The sequence below is a fragment of the Penicillium griseofulvum genome, assembly GCF_001561935.1.
Source record: "Penicillium griseofulvum strain PG3 chromosome Unknown contig_80, whole genome shotgun sequence".
Classification (NCBI taxonomy): domain Eukaryota; kingdom Fungi; phylum Ascomycota; class Eurotiomycetes; order Eurotiales; family Aspergillaceae; genus Penicillium; species Penicillium griseofulvum.
Genome location: NW_024467471.1, coordinates 1,598,104 through 1,613,624, shown reverse-complemented (window position 1 = coordinate 1,613,624; position 15,521 = coordinate 1,598,104). Strand labels below are relative to the sequence as shown.

General features: G+C 50.6%; 6 protein-coding genes across 6 annotated transcripts; 3 read left to right on the top strand and 3 right to left on the bottom strand.

Annotated features, from left to right (window-relative positions):
- Positions 1-74: 74 nt before the first annotated feature.
- On the bottom strand, positions 75-4,835 carry PGRI_016240 (sulfite reductase (NADPH) subunit beta; the record flags this gene model as incomplete). The annotated part of the gene is made up of 4 exons (XM_040789337.1): positions 75-101; positions 156-4,541; positions 4,597-4,733; positions 4,805-4,835. The coding sequence occupies 4 exons, from the start codon at positions 4,833-4,835 to the stop codon at positions 75-77; spliced, it is 4,581 nt and encodes a 1,526-aa protein (XP_040646290.1).
- Positions 4,836-6,275: 1,440 nt separating this feature from the next.
- On the bottom strand, positions 6,276-7,362 carry PGRI_016230 (inositol phosphorylceramide synthase regulatory subunit KEI1; the record flags this gene model as incomplete). The annotated part of the gene is made up of 2 exons (XM_040789336.1): positions 6,276-7,268; positions 7,321-7,362. The coding sequence occupies 2 exons, from the start codon at positions 7,360-7,362 to the stop codon at positions 6,276-6,278; spliced, it is 1,035 nt and encodes a 344-aa protein (XP_040646289.1).
- Positions 7,363-8,160: 798 nt separating this feature from the next.
- PGRI_016220 (MmgE/PrpD family protein) lies at positions 8,161-9,776 on the top strand (the record flags this gene model as incomplete). The annotated part of the gene is made up of 4 exons (XM_040789335.1): positions 8,161-8,493; positions 8,590-8,727; positions 8,816-9,594; positions 9,644-9,776. The coding sequence occupies 4 exons, from the start codon at positions 8,161-8,163 to the stop codon at positions 9,774-9,776; spliced, it is 1,383 nt and encodes a 460-aa protein (XP_040646288.1).
- A 575-nt stretch (positions 9,777-10,351) lies between these two features.
- PGRI_016210 (Rab family GTPase YPT6) lies at positions 10,352-11,290 on the bottom strand (the record flags this gene model as incomplete). Its single annotated transcript, XM_040789334.1, has 5 exons — positions 10,352-10,410; positions 10,473-10,875; positions 10,974-11,062; positions 11,148-11,173; positions 11,238-11,290. The coding sequence occupies 5 exons, from the start codon at positions 11,288-11,290 to the stop codon at positions 10,352-10,354; spliced, it is 630 nt and encodes a 209-aa protein (XP_040646287.1).
- A 361-nt stretch (positions 11,291-11,651) lies between these two features.
- Positions 11,652-12,499, top strand: PGRI_016200 (H(+)-transporting V0 sector ATPase subunit c''; the record flags this gene model as incomplete). Its single annotated transcript, XM_040789333.1, has 5 exons — positions 11,652-11,709; positions 11,769-11,803; positions 11,863-11,954; positions 12,014-12,322; positions 12,391-12,499. 5 exons carry the CDS (start codon positions 11,652-11,654, stop codon positions 12,497-12,499), a joined length of 603 nt encoding a protein of 200 aa, XP_040646286.1.
- Positions 12,500-13,185: 686 nt separating this feature from the next.
- On the top strand, positions 13,186-15,496 carry PGRI_016190 (bifunctional molybdopterin adenylyltransferase MobB/molybdopterin molybdotransferase MoeA family protein; the record flags this gene model as incomplete). Its single annotated transcript, XM_040789332.1, has 4 exons — positions 13,186-13,443; positions 13,495-13,535; positions 13,600-13,637; positions 13,722-15,496. The coding sequence occupies 4 exons, from the start codon at positions 13,186-13,188 to the stop codon at positions 15,494-15,496; spliced, it is 2,112 nt and encodes a 703-aa protein (XP_040646285.1).
- Between the last annotated feature and the right edge of the window lie 25 nt (positions 15,497-15,521).

The window sequence follows — 15,521 nt, the reverse complement described above, 5'->3', positions numbered from 1 at the left end:
GTATCCAATTAGAAGGGAGATCCCGTGAGAGTCATAAAAGATCGGAGATTATATGTGACTGCTGTGTTCAGCATTTACTCTTCTTCCTCATCCTCGGCAACCTGTAGGAACTCATTAGAATCATTATCGTGGATATCGTAGAAGGAATCACTTACGCCATCGTGGAAGTTCTTTCCATCAGTGGTGGCCTTGATGACACCAGCGCGGATACACCAATCACCGAAACGTTCAGGGGTCTCGCCGTCGGTATCACGCTCAAGAGAGTAGCGCTTGAGGAGGCCCTTCATAATGTCAAGAATCTCATCCTCCTTAATCGAAGAGCGGTAACGCTTGTTCAGGCGCTGGCCGTGGTAACCACCGCCCAGGTACATGTTGTATGCACCGAAGGCCTTTCCGACAAAGGCAACCTCGGCGAGCCAGGGACGAGCACAACCGTTGGGGCAACCAGTCATACGCATGACAATGCTGTCACGAGCAAGTCCACACTCCTCAAGGGTGGATTCGAGCTTGGTGATCAAAACGGGGAGGTAGCGCTCAGACTCTGCCATGGCCAGACCACAGGTAGGGAAGGCAACACAAGCAGAGGAAGACAGACGCAAGCCGGAGAAAGCAGTGTTGTCAAGCTTGTACTTGGCCATATGCTCCTTGATGGCAGGGAGGTCTTCATCGGTGATGCGGGAGATCATTAGGTGCTGGTTACCGGTGAGACGGAACTCGCCCTTGCCCATCTCAGCCAGCTCGCGGAGACCAGTGCGCATCTTGAAATCAGCAGAATCCTCGATACGACCGTTCTCAATGAAGAAGGTGAAGTGGTTGAGACCAGTATCATCCTTAATCCAGCCGAAGGTGTCGACGTTGGACGTGAACTCGAACGGACGGGGTTCGCCGAACTTGAGGCCATCGGGAAGAAGCTTCTCAACCTCGCCACGGAAAACATCAACACCCATATCGTCGATGGTGTACTTCATACGGGCGTGCTTGCGGTTCTTACGGTCACCGTTATCACGCTGCACGAGCATGATCTTCTCGCAGACAAGGTGGACCTTGTCAGCGGGAACGTATCCGAACATGCGACCAGTTTGAGGGTAGGTCTTGGTGTTGTTGTGAGTGGAACCCATGCCACCACCAGCTAGGACGTTGAATCCTTCAAGGTGGCCGTCGGCGCCCTTGATGGCAATCAAACCAATGTCGTGAGCGTAGACATCGGTGTCGTTGTGAGGAGGAATAGCAATGGTGATCTTGAACTTGCGGGGGAGGTAGGTAGGACCGTAGAGGGGCTCGTGGTCAACAACGGCATCTCCAGCAACCTGAACCTTCTTGTCGTTATCGTCCTTCAGCCAAATCTCGTGGTAGGCAGAGGTTGAGGGCAACAGGTGTTCACTGATCTTGGAAGAAATGGCCCAGGTTTCACGGTGGAAGGAAGAAAGCTCGGGGAGAGAACTGCACATAACGTTACGGTTCACATCACCGCAGGCAGCGAGTGTGTCCATCATGGAGTTGTTGATGGCACGCATGGCACCACGAAGGTTGCGCTTGATCACACCGTGGAACTGGAAAGTCTGTCTGGTGGTGAGCTTCATGGTCTCGTTACCGTGTGAGCTACTGATGGCATCCATCTGCAGCCACTGCTTGGGGGTGGCAACACCACCGGCGAGACGGCAGCGAATCATGAAGCTGTAGGCAGGCTCAAGACCTTGGGCCTTACGCTCATCACGGAGATCGCGGTCATCTTGCATGTATGTACCGTGGAACTTGGTCAGCTGCTGATCACTAGCGGGGATAGAGCCAGTGCTCTCATCAAGAAGCGCTTCAGCAATGGTGCCGCGAAGGAAGTTAGAGCCGATCTTGATATCTTCGTTGGTGATCGGGGCAGGCTCTTCGGGCAGGCCTTCCACCTTATCGACACCCAGAGACTTCCACAGGCGAGGCTCCCATTCAGAGTACCCGGTCTGGTAGGCATCTGGGTCCTGGTCATCACCGAGACCAATGTCAGTGAGCTTGCGGCCACCCAGGAAGGCGACACGGTCATCAAGATCCTTGGCAGGCTTGTTGTAGTAGATCTTGTCCTCCTTACGGGGCCAGTAGTGGCTGTCACCGAGACCGAAAACGGAATAGTTGATGGTGGACAAGTCAAGATCACCGGTGTTCTTGACATGCTCCCAGAGGCTGCGACCGTTTACGGGGAATTCACCCTGGCCTGCAGTACTGGTGATGAAGACTACGTTCTCCTCGGTGGGCAAGTCCTCAAGAGGGAACTCATCCATAGCCATGACCATGGTCTTCAGGCCTCTGGCGCGACCACGGTTGCCAAGACGTTTAGCAATGTTCTGAGCATTACCACCGTCGGAGGCAAAGAGAATAGTGAGAGGAGCACCGAACAGACCATCCAAGAGCTTCTCGTAGGAGTCCTTGGCGTTTCTCTTCTGCAAAGCACGAACCTCGGTACCATAAGACTCGGAGAGCACAGGGGCGTACTTGGGTTGGCGGTTCATAAGCTGGGTAAGCTGGTTGTCCCGGCGGAGGAACTCCTCAAGATCACGCTTGATGCGCTCAGAGTCAAGGGAGAACTTCTGCTCGCCCTTCTCCTCATTGTCAGGGTTCCAGCGGTACAGGGGCCAGTAGCCGAGATCGATAGCCTTCTTAGTCTCCTGCAGCACGGTGAGGGCCGAGTCGTTCTCCTTGTTGTAAGGCAGGTAGGCGACAACAACCGAGGGACCCTTGAACTGCTGGGCCTCGGACATGGCCTGAAGAACCTGGGTGTACGAGCTGTAAACAGCGACCGAGGCGACGTATGCGTTGCCTCTGTTCATCGCGTAGAGACCAATATCCTTCTTACGGCGAGTGGCATCAGATGCAGCGCGCTCAGAGTAGGGTTGGGAGTCGATGATGAGCATGTTCACATTCGCACCAGATGCGAGGACGTGGTGAACACCTGAGTTGCCAAGATCGTAAGCCCAAGCATCGGAGCCGATCAGCCAGTCAGACTCCTCATAGAAAAGCTGCTTAGACTGGAGGAGTTCGCGGGAAATCGCAGATCCATCGGCGGAAAGGCGACTAATCACATCGGGAGCCAGTTTGTTAGCCTTGGAAGCTTCCTTCACATTCAGAGCCCAGCGAGACAACCAAGTCTTGGGAATGTCAGTAGCAAAGTCCTTCGACTTGGTGGCTTCCTCGACCTCTCGGATGAAGCGCTGACGGCGCTCCTGGCGAGCTAGCAGCGAACCAAATCCAAATTCGGGGCTTGCGGCAATGGTGCCTGAAACACCAGCGTTCTTGGATCCAAGCTGGTTGGCAATGTGGAGACGCTCACCAAAGAGCTGGTTCAAGATCTTCAAGTATGCGTTCTCAATCTGAGGCTGCTCGAGAGCGTGTTGAACAGTAGGAACCTGAGAGCTTCCGATGTCAAGATTTTGGATGGGAGAAGCGGAGTTTAGGTTCTGCAAGACACCGCGGAGGGCCTGGACAGCGGTAGAGGGCTCAATGTATCCCAGACGGTACCCGACAATTTGAGGAGCCTGGGCGCGAGCACCAGAGGGAGTCAGGCTAGACAGCAGGTCCATGAAAGAAGGACCCCATCGGGTGGTCTTGCGAACCTGCTCGAGAACAGCGATCTTCTCAACGGAGCTAGGGATAGAGTGGGAGATCTGCCCACCGACCCAGGGGCGGTACAGGCGAGCAGTGATCAGGCCAATGTTTTCCAGCTCCGGGTTGGCACCGGCGTTGGCGAGAGCATCCACGAACACTCCGGTAGAGCCAAAGACAAAGATAGCAGACTTAGCGTCAGCAGCACCAGTGTACTCAATGGCACTGTATCTGCGGCCGACTTCTTCGAATAGAGCATTCCAAATCTGGGCTGTCCATTCGAAGATATCGCCCGCGTTAACAGGCCGGACGGTGGCGCTGTCCACAGTCGTCGCGGTCGAGCTCGGGGCTTCACTGCCAGCACTGCTGTCTCTCCGAGAGGAGCCAACTGATGAGTTGTCGACACTAGCGTTGAAAGGAGTTTGAGGTTGAGAGGGCACAGCCAAGTTCGTTGACTCTGGTTGGCCGGAGGGTGCAGTACCCACGGGCTCTTCGGTGACAGTGGTCACACGGCCGGAGTCGGCGTAAAGAGTCTGGGTTCCAGCCGAAGTGGCAGCATTTCCACCAATGTTGAGAACCTTCTTTACGACCTCAACATCCTCCTCGGAGATAGAGGGGTCATTGGCGGAGTTAGAGGGGTCGAAGAAGTGGATGACACCCTTTCCAGACTTGCGAGCAAGCGCGTGGGCTGTGATAGCGATATCCTGAGCCTCTTGCACGGTCTCCGAGTGGAGGAATGTGAAACCGGACTGGCGAATAGAGCTGATCACGGAATAATCGGGGAATGGAGAGGGCTCCAGAGCAACGTGGATGACCACAGGACTGTTGGCAAGACGGTAGAGGTGAGGGACGGCGGTAATCAGGACCGAGGATCCAGTGACGATGGAGGTAGTCTCGCCGTTCTGAATGGGAGTGAAGGTAGACAGGAGGGGGTCTTCATTATAGCGCACAGCTTGGACCTAGATATAGTATTAGTTGGGCTCCGGTATCGCAACCCCAACAATTCCAACTTACCTCGGGGGCCTTTGACGAGAGGTTGCTCGTCTTCTTTGCCTTGAGGTCCTTGAGTGACTTGGAAAATAATGAGTCATTCTGTAGTGAGGGCTGCACGGAGACAACGGTATCACTGGTGAGGTAGGCGATTCTCGCCACTATACAATCGCATGGTGATCAGCCATTGACCTCCATTTTTGAGGAGAAGATATAATAGAAAATGACTTACCCGCTTCGGCAGCACTTGAAATAGACACCATTTTTGCGATTATTAGCTGTCGAGTTCACAGCACAAGTGGGATGATAAAATCGCGATATATCTTATCAGTATGTATGTATGCAGCGATCTCCCACTCGCAGCACAGATCCGAGAAATTGGAACAAGTGAGAGGAGACAATGAAATATGATGTCTCTCTGCTCTCCCTAGAATTCTCTAAACAAGAAAAAAAAAACAGAGCCAGTGGTTTTTCTTTTGGTTGCTTCTCGTCGGTGTTAGATCAGCAACCTGCTGATTGGTCTTCGATCACGACATCAGTGCAAACACCCGACAGCGGAGATGCAAACTTGCCGTTTTAGGCTCAGTGCGGGGGATCCCGTGATGCCCGCCGAGCACGTCAGCGTCGGGGTTTGGCCGTGTACCTCTTGCAGAGGAACTATATAAAAAAGAATATACTCAATTTCGGGATTCTGAAGGGATTTGCTTGAGATCTGAAGTTCAAATAATCCCGGATTACTTTGTGATCAACTCATAAAGCACAAATTAAGGATTTTTATTCATGCTTTTAGCGTACCAATAGCACTACAGCAATTACCCATGCTCCAAATATATTCAAATCGGGGTATTCCCGTCCTTCCAACCTCTTCTAGCTATTCTAGGGCTCGGCTATCCTGAAAGTAATGCTAGAACGAGACTACCGGTCAAGTGCCGAATTAAAGGTCTTCACCGATCTCGCTCGAGTATTCCACTCTAACCAACCTTATTTGATAATTCGGCCGAATGCCATCAAAAATCATAGAAAACTAGTCTACCAATATCTTTTAATGTTAGAAGGATTTGTAGCCTTCGAAGTTGCAGAGAAATACTCGAATATCCCCAGTATTACGGACACTCTGTCAAATAGTCAAGAAATTATGTTGATAATATATGTGAGTTGTATCCAAAAGCAATTGTGTACATAAACAAGACATGAAACCGCAGAACCCCCATATCAGATAAGCAATGTACATTTCCATGTCCAGACGCCAAAATCGTGGATGTTGATGAGCATGAGTGTGGTCGTCAACCAAGATTTTTGTAAAGTGCCCCAATCCTCATCGGATTTAAAACGCCTTCCAGACCCAGACGGTGGGACCCAAATATCGATCAACGACAGTGTGATTTGATCATTGCCATGTACCTGGATCCGTTCCAAAATCATATATGCAGGTTATCGTAAGTATCGAGCAAAAGGGGCTCGGGCTTTGTGGAGTATCGAGTGGAGCCAAACGATCGGTTTTCCGACTCAGTGACCCCAGAAAACGATAGGACAGACACAAGAGCCAATATGGATTGTGTCCCCTGGCTGAGCATAATGGAATTTGTTGCACCCGATACACACAGCCAGGAAGACAGGGGGTTGAAGACACTGAGTCGAGTCCAAGCGAGGGCTGTACATTAGTGCGACTAGTATTGTTCAATAGCCGCTAAGACAGTAATCATTTATCGAGGTGCGTTCCAATCTTGCATCTTGACATTCATGCCGGTAGGTGAATGCTCGGGAATTGGCTGTTGAAGGACAGTAGATCGAACGATAGACGGCGATGGCTGTGGGGGTCCCGTTCCAGAACGTCGTCTCCTCTCTCTTTCCAGCGCACCGGGCAGTTCCGTGTTGTTCGAACGGTTGCGGAACTTGTGGTTGATGCCGCTGAGCCAGTTGCCATCCTCCTCTTCGCCGAGCCAATAGCTGTGACCAATACCGACCATCATGCGACCCAGTTTGCCTTCCCAGCCCTGGCCTTCGGGGCTATAGGGGGAGAAAGGCTCCCGATCGATATCGGCAACGCTGGCGACTGAAACGTTACGGCTGTGGGTCGGGAGTTGGGTGTGGCGGGGAATCGCAACCCAGAGACGGAGGGTCTGGCGTGCGAAAGCGAGCATCACCAGAACAAAGTAAACGCGCATCGCCCACAGAAGGGAGATGAAGATGATGCTGGGGATACTCTCGGGCTGGAGGACGACATTGCTGAGATCTTCGGCGGCACGTGGGGGGTGAGCGACGAAGTTGTTTCCATCCTTTGTGTTCTGGATTTCGACGTAGGCTGCATCGTACTTGGGGCTGGTGAAACCAGCGGTCTGGGCGATTGTATCGCCCCCTGGACCGGCGGCTTTGCCACTGTCGTAATGTTGCGATACCACCAAGAACCAAGTCACACCAAAAGCGGCAGTGTATGCGGCGTTAATCAGGCTGTCGAAGACATAGAGGTAGGTGAGAGCGAGACATTGTAGAGGCGACTGTTTGCGAATGTGTGGGAATAGGAGTGCGGCGAGTCCAAGGGCGACGAGGGACCAAAGGTACATTGAGAGTTGTACGGGGGATAGGTGGTAGCCGGTCAAGAGGGCCAGCAGGCCATAGAGGCCACTGATTTTATTCAAGAGCAGTGAAAGGGTGATCAATGAAGCACCAGTCTCTAAGCTCATCACATAGAGGAAGGACTTGAAAGTTTGGGTTAATTCCGGCAGTGGATAAGATTTGACATCGACTCACCTCTGGCCGCGGAATGCGGAGAAAACGGGAAGCGAGCCCCATGAGTGTGTGTTTTAAGGCCTTTGGCCAAGAATGTGCGTTACCGAGATGAAAATAGCGATGGAAATGTGGTTGGGTATATATACAGGCAAAGCAAGGGAAGAGGAAAAAGGCTGGGTGTATGGCACTGCAGATGACCCAGGGGCGCTATTTCCCGGACGATCCGCCCGCAGATCAATTTCCTGATTCCTTGATGCATTACTTTTTCTTCTTTCACTTATTTCGAGATTTATGAGTTCAAATTTTTCTACTATAGAATTGATAGGTAAATTGTACTACCTTAAAAAGTACATGTATCTCAATATCCATGTGGCCTCGAATAGAAACCCCAATATTCATAACTAAGTGGCGTGCCCCTTGCTTTAATTAACGATTTTATGAATTTATGAAAATATGGATGCCTGAACTCTATAATTACTGCCTCATATACAAGGCATGAATATTCCTAATTAGGTAACTAACTATAAGTCCCGAGGTCGGCTATATGCTGTCTTTCTATGTCAGTTGCTATTTGAACTGTTTATCCAAACAAATATAGAACGAATACTTCTTGCTAAGAGGTTATAGCACTGGATGTCTATGAAATACACTAAGCCCTTTTATACTCTCAAATCCGGTTCATGGATCATTCCATTTATATACCTCGGGAAATAGCTAGCTCACTCTTGGAAGAGGGGAAGTAACTGACCAAGGTGCCCTAGCCGTATTTGCCCCGCATATATTTGGAGGCCTAATATGGAGTTGGTATCAAGTCATTTTCTTCACTGTGTCCTATAACATCTCTCTCTGAAAAACTGCGCAATGACTATCTCATCCACCCAAGAAACTAGAACTGATCGATTGGTCAAATGGGCCGCCGGCCTAAAGTACAACGACATTCCTGAAGATGTGGTCCAACGCACCAAGGATTTCTTCCTAGATACGCTGGGCTGTGCCGTAGCCGGTCGTAACCACCCCGCTGTTTCTGCAATGGTGCGCTTTGCAGCTCAAATGGGCCCGTCTAGTGGGAAGAGCGAACTAATTGATGGCTCCCAAACCCTTACCACTAGTCCAGCATTTGCTAGTCTGATTAATGCTGCTGCATCCCATGTGGTCGAGCAGGATGATCTGCATAATCGAAGCATCATGCATCCAGTGAGTCTTGCGTGTGTTCTCATTCTGATCATTGCACCTCGAGGCCCACAATCAACGCACCGTATGCGGACCAACACAATACTTATATGACTGTAGGCGACTGTAATTTTCCCGGCTGCTCTTGCAGTTTCCCAAGATATTGGGGCAAGTGGACAAGATTTCATCACTGCTTGCGTGGTTGGCTACGAAGTCGGATGCCGGGTTGGAGAGTACCTGGGGAAAAGCCATTACGAGGTAAGGGCCATTGGGTTCACATGAAAATCACCATGGCAGCAATTCTACGCCTAGCCAGATAATTTTCAATTATTAACTTATACTATAGAAATTCCATACTACCGCGACAGGCGGAGTCATCGGAGTTGCAGCAGCTGTAGCCCACCTTCTGAAGCTCGATGCAAAGCAGACACTATCAGCAGTCGGAACAGCTGGAACCCAAGCTGCAGGATTATGGCAATTTCTACTGGATGCAACCCACTCAAAACAAGTGCACACAGCAAAGGCCTGCTTCGACGGTATATTCGCTGCCTATTCTGCCCGTGATGGCCTTCTAGGCCCACGAGATATCTTGGAAGGACCTCGTGCAATGGGAGCTGCTCTAGTGCCCGGCGAAACAAACCCAGAGGCAATTGACCAGAACTTGGGTACTGATTTTGCCGTTGTTCGTTCGAGCTTCAAATGGCATGCATCTTGTCGACACACGCATCCTAGCGTGGACGCACTGTTGAATCTGATGGCCAAGGAAAAGGTTGCTTTTGATGATATTGACTCTATCCTTGTTCCCACATACCAGGCTGCTATTAACGTACTTAGCCTAAGTGGGAATGGCGATACAGTTCACCAGAGCAAGTTCTCAATGGGCTTTGTGCTAGCCATTGCGGCGAAGAAAGGCCAAGCTATGATAACCGACTTCACGGAAGCTGATCTGGAGGATGCCTCTCTGCGTGAATTCCAGAATCGAGTGAAGATGGAGTACAATGCGGGGATAGATTCTCAGTTCCCGGAGAGGTGGCAAGGGACTGTGATTGTTACATGCAAGTCCGGGAAGACTTTCATGGAATCGGTCACATTTGCAAAGGGAGACCCGGAGCTTCCCTTGACAAGGTATGCTTTTCATATGCCTTGAACATAATAGTTCTGACAATCTCGCTAGGTCCGAAATCGAGGCAAAAACTCACGCACTTGCCAAATATGGCGGAATCACAGACCTGAGCAAGGTCGAATCCTTAATCAAGAGAGCGTGGAATCTGGAGCATGAGATGAATGTTAAGGGCTTTGTCTTTTAAGGTATGTATCTCAAGTCATCAGATGTATAAAAAGCGGTGTGAACAAATTGGAAGCCTATTGATACTTGTGACCGATGAAGCAACATATGGCTATTTCTGGTAAGAGTACCACAGCAGTACACTTGTCTTGTTGTACGTAGTTGAGTCAATGGGTATGATAATATCGATTTCATGTTTCATTGGCGCCGGCCATGCGGTGCGTTACCCAGAAGGGAAATGCCATATTGTACAGCTTCATCAATTAAAGCATATCAGGCATATCAGACATGTTAGCCCATGCTGCCAACAGTGGCAATCAGAAGACCTCCAAAGGAAGTCAAGCAAAGTAAGTTCAACTGCCACGAAAAAAAAGTATGATGCTGGTTAAACGGAAATCAAAACACCTTGTCTCCTCCCAAGCGCTCAGAAAATAAACTGGACACGACCGCATTCCGCACTGAAATATCTAGACACGCGCTATCGACTCGAGGAGCAAGCAAAGAAAGAAGAAACATGTACATCTTTGAAAATTGTAGGATATCATGGACAGCCTCGATTTTGATAATCGAGATAGGGCACTTAGGGACGGGGGAATCTTAACAGGCACAGCCGTCATTGCTGGTCGTCTCCTTGGGATTGATATTGACGTCAATCACTTGAGGAGCGGTCATAGTCAGTATGAGGAGATAGTGAATAAAGCACGAGAATGTAACATACTTGTGCTTTCGCCTTGCTTGGCCTCGCCTTCCATTCCAGGAAGAGCCTGAGCGATTCTCCGGAAAAGCTGCTTCACATTATGTCCGACCTTTGCGCTGGTCTCGATAAACATCAATCCGTTCTTCTTTGCCTCTTCCTCGCCCTGTGCAGTGGTGACTTCCCGCTTATCGTTCAAATCGGTCTTGTTGCCCACAAGCACAATAATCACATCGTTCCCACGCTCTCCGCGCACATCGTCAATCCATTTTCGCGTGTTTTGGAACGATTTAGCATTCGAAATGTCGTAGACCACCACGGCGACGCTCGAGTCTCGGATGTAGGAAGGAATTAGGGAACGGAAGCGCTCCTGGCCGGCGGTATCCCAAAGCTGAAGACGGACAGTACGATCTTCAAGGTACATAGTCTAGATACGATGGTTAGTATATAATTTTGCGAATAGATAGCTTATCATGGTAATGCCCAATGAATTGGAACCCTCGTGCGGGGTATAGGGTGGCGTACCTTGGACAAAAAGTCGATGCCAATAGTTGCTTGGTATGTGTTGTCAAACGAGTCATACATGAACCGAGTGATCAATGATGTTTTACCGACTGTAGAAGCGTTAGAAATCTTGACCTAGCCCCTCTCATTGACTAGGGCGCATGTAGTAGAGTTATGAGCCGATGAGACGCTTACCACTCTGTTCGCCGAGGAATACCAGCCTACGTATTTCCATTAGCAATGCGATCCTATGTTAGCTCAACACCGTGCTGCCCCATGTCTTACTTGAACTTCTTCAAGGGGTTCGAATACGACCCAACTCCGGAGGCAGACGCCATTGTCACGGAGATGTTGATGCGGGCTGAAAGTCAGGGGTAATCAAGCGGCGCGGAAGGAGGTCAGGGATTTGCGACTGCGTGAAAGAGACGAGAATAAGGTTAATGCGAAAATAGAAGGTTAAGACCAGCGTCTTCCCATGAATGAATAGTAAAGCCAGGGGAAAACAGATGGTCCAATATGTCCGGGGAAGCACCACGCGAGGTCACCGCCCCAACGGAGCAGTTAATCCGCTCCGACCACCGAGTCCCCCATCCACCTGCTCCCATCCCAGAGCTTCAGCTACCTTATCGGCTGCGTTTTCTACGTCTGCGATCATTCTGACCTTTTCATTTATTCGTCATCAGGCTTATAGAGGTCGCCATGGCTTACCTCTATCCGGCCGGTGTCTCCACCACCGCCCTTATCGTGGTGGGATTGTGTACGTTTCAATGGATCCGACGTGCGATCTGGCAGCTAATGAGAGGATGTGGATTCTAGACATGCTCTTCCACGGAGAGGGTGAAGCATTCAATGTACGAACTCGCTAAAACAAACGATCTGCTCAAATGTTTACTAATCTGACACGTATTAGGTCGGTCGTTTCCTTGAGGAAGTTTCTCCTTACGCTTGGGCAAATTTTGGAATAGCTTCATGCATCGGCTTCTCAGTTGTTGGCGCAGCATGGTAAGCCGATTCTTGTTGACAATCTCCGGCATGGCGATATTGACCGCATCCTTTCTTAGGGGTATCTTCCTTACCGGCTCATCGATTGTTGGCGGCGGTGTCCGAGCACCCCGTATCCGCACCAAGAACTTAATCTCCATCATTTTCTGTGAAGTCGTCGCTATCTATGGTGTCATCATGGCCATTGTCTTCTCCTCAAAGCTCAGCCCGGTAGCCGAAGGCGCAATCCACACCTCCAGCAACTACTACACTGGATACGCGGTCTTCTGGGGAGGAATCACAGTCGGTCTCTGCAATCTTATTTGCGGTATTTCCGTTGGTATCAATGGAAGTGGCGCTGCTCTAGCCGATGCCGCCGACCCCAGCCTGTAGGTGATCCTCGTGATATCGATGATAAGATACTTAGGGCTGTCACTTACATTGTTCTCTTTTTTAGATTTGTCAAGATTCTTGTTGTTGAGATTTTCAGCTCAGTCCTGGGTCTTTTCGGTTTGATTGTCGGTCTTCTCGTGGCCCAAAAGGCAGCAGTTTTGGAGGCGGCCTGAAATTAAGCATTTGAGAGAAAAGAGCTTCAATTTTGGGCGTCAGACAGAGGTTGGGGAATTCGAAACTTATGTCCCAGGCGATTCGCTTCGCCTCTTATTCTCATTTTCATAGTTCATGTTCATGTTTCGATATACACCGCATTGGGGCGTCTGGGGTCGACTATGTAGAGCCATTTTGGTTTTGCTGAATTGTATCAATGATCCGGAGATCATATGTATCATCATATGTATCAGATTTGAGGCGTGAGCTAGTTCTAGCTTGTTACACTAGGGATGTGAACAAAATATGTGTAGAAATCGCTATCAGACGGAATTATTCCTCTATTTACAGGCACTCAACGTAGTCTCTTTCGTCTAGGTGTTTGACGATCTTACAACTTTTTATTCAAATTAATTGAAAGGCAATCTAATTGGGTTACACTCCGACTCTGACCAAGGCTGTGCCAAGGTACTTTGGTATAAGGACTTCGGAATAATCCGTATCGATTGAACCAGACACTATAAAACCATTCGAAGATGATTGGCACATACGAAAAGCAGTATTGGCACTAATTTCACGAATTGCACTAAATACACTAACCACACTAATTTACGTCGGGGTTTGGCGATATTCCGATGTTTTTTCCCTATTAAACAGAACTTTCCCCCACCACATCCACTTCCCCAGACTTTGCTGCACGCACATCATGGCCAATCTTAAAGTCGCAATCCTAATTGTCTCAGACACTGCCTCGAAAGACCCCGCTTCTGACAAGGTAGTTGATGCACTTACGCCTATCTTCGCCGCAGAGGGGAAGTGGGAACCCCCCGCATCCAAGATCGTCCCGGACGACGTGTTCCAGATTCAGCAATCGATATACGAATGGACCGATAGCCCTAATTGGTATAACCTCATTCTCCTTAGTGGAGGAACGGGATTTTCCATCAAGGATAACACTCCAGAGGTTTGTTGATTCTGATCTTTGACTGTGACCTTATGCTCATGACATCACTAGGCTGTATCTCCCCTAATTCAACGCCATGCGCCAGGACTAGTGTAAGTTGGATCCCTGGGTGCCGCATTGACACTAGTGGGCTTGGGAGCTAACCAAGACTTCAAGACACGGCATGATTGCTGCCTCCTTGAAAGTAACCCCCTGTGAGCATGACATCAGGGGCGCTATTGGCGCTGCCATGGCGCCGCCATTTAACTATATTTATATCAGCTAACTCCCCCGCGCAGTTGCTATGATGGCCAGGCCAGTTGCTGGTGTTCGTAACAAAACTTTGATTATTACCTTACCCGGTTCACCTAAAGGAGCCATGGAGAACCTTGACGCTGTTGTTAAACTTCTTCCACATGCCTGTCTACAGTCTGCTGGGGCCAATTCACGGGATCTCCATGCTGGAGGTGTCAAGAAGCTGGAATCAGAGGCTGGTGTTGGTGAACATCAACATCACCATCATCACCACCACCATCATGGACATGATCATGGACATGGACATAAAGCCCCCAAAGCGCATACGTCGCCATCAGAAAGACCACAATCCAACGACCCCACTGCAGGCCCTAACCGGCGCTATCGCTCTTCACCCTACCCGATGCTCTCTGTAGATGAAGCGCTTCGGAGGATCAATGAAAACACTCCTGAGCCAGAAGTCGTTGAGGTCCCAGTGACCACGTCCCTGATTGGCTCGGTTATCGCCGAAGACGTCTACGCCGCAGAGGCTGTGCCAGCATATCGAGCTAGTATCGTCGATGGCTACGCTATCATTGCACCAGACTCTAGCGCCACTAACCAGTCCACGAAGGGGATCTTCCCCGTAGCATCCGTTGCCCATGCCAATGTCGGTGGAAATCTAGAGCCATTACAGCCAGGGACCATCGCCAGAATTACTACAGGCGCCCCTCTCCCCCCAAACGCGAATGCCGTAGTCATGGTCGAGGATACCACCTTGGACTCGTGCACACCTGATGGCAAGGAAGAAGCCACAGTCGAAATCCTCGCCGAGGATATCGAGCCCGGCGAGAATGTGCGCGAGCCAGGCAGCGATGTTATGCTAGGCTCCAAGATTGTTGCTCGTGGGGACCTGATATCTCCCGTCGGCGGAGAGATCGGCTTACTAGCATCAACCGGCACCAAGAAAGTCAAAGTCTTCCGGAAACCCCGCGTAGGCGTTTTGAGCACCGGCGACGAGCTCGTGGAGCACAATGACCCACGAACTCTAACAGGCGGCCAAATCCGCGACTCCAACCGCCCATCCCTGCTCTCATGTCTAAACTCATGGGGTTTCGAAACCGTTGACCTCGGCATCGCTCGCGACACACCTGCCAGCGAACTCGAACATGCCCTCCGCGACTCCCTCCGCGGCGTAGGCCGAGCATCCACTAGCGTGGACGTGATAATCACAACCGGCGGCGTCTCAATGGGTGAGCTAGACCTCCTCAAGCCTACAATTGAGCGCTCTCTCGGCGGCACTATCCACTTCGGCCGCGTTTCCATGAAACCAGGCAAACCAACCACCTTCGCAACCGTCCCTTTCAAACCAACCGGCGACGCCACATCCCAGCAGGAGCGCCAATCAAAACTCATCTTCTCGCTCCCCGGCAACCCAGCCTCCGCCCTCGTCACCCTCAACCTGTTTGTCCTCCCCTCGTTGCACAAGCTCACCGGCCTGGGTCACAGCTCCCAGGCACTCAGCTCTAAGCCTTGGCTCGCGCCGCAGCTTGGCCTCCCGCGTGTCGCTGTCGTCCTGACACATCACTTCCCGCTTGATCCCAAGCGCACGGAGTACCACCGTGCTGTGGTTACGGCATCGCGCTCGGATGGTCGGTTGTACGCGACTAGCACAGGGGTTGAGGGTGCTGGACAACGATCTTCGAAGGTCGGCAGCTTAGCTAAGGCGAATGCTTTGGTTGTGCTGCGGGCTGGACGGGGCGTTGGTATCAAGGGTGAGATTGTGGAGGCTTTGTTGATGGGGGATGTTCATGGCTCGGATACTCGGGTCATTTGCTAGAGGTGTTATACGATAAATGATTTAT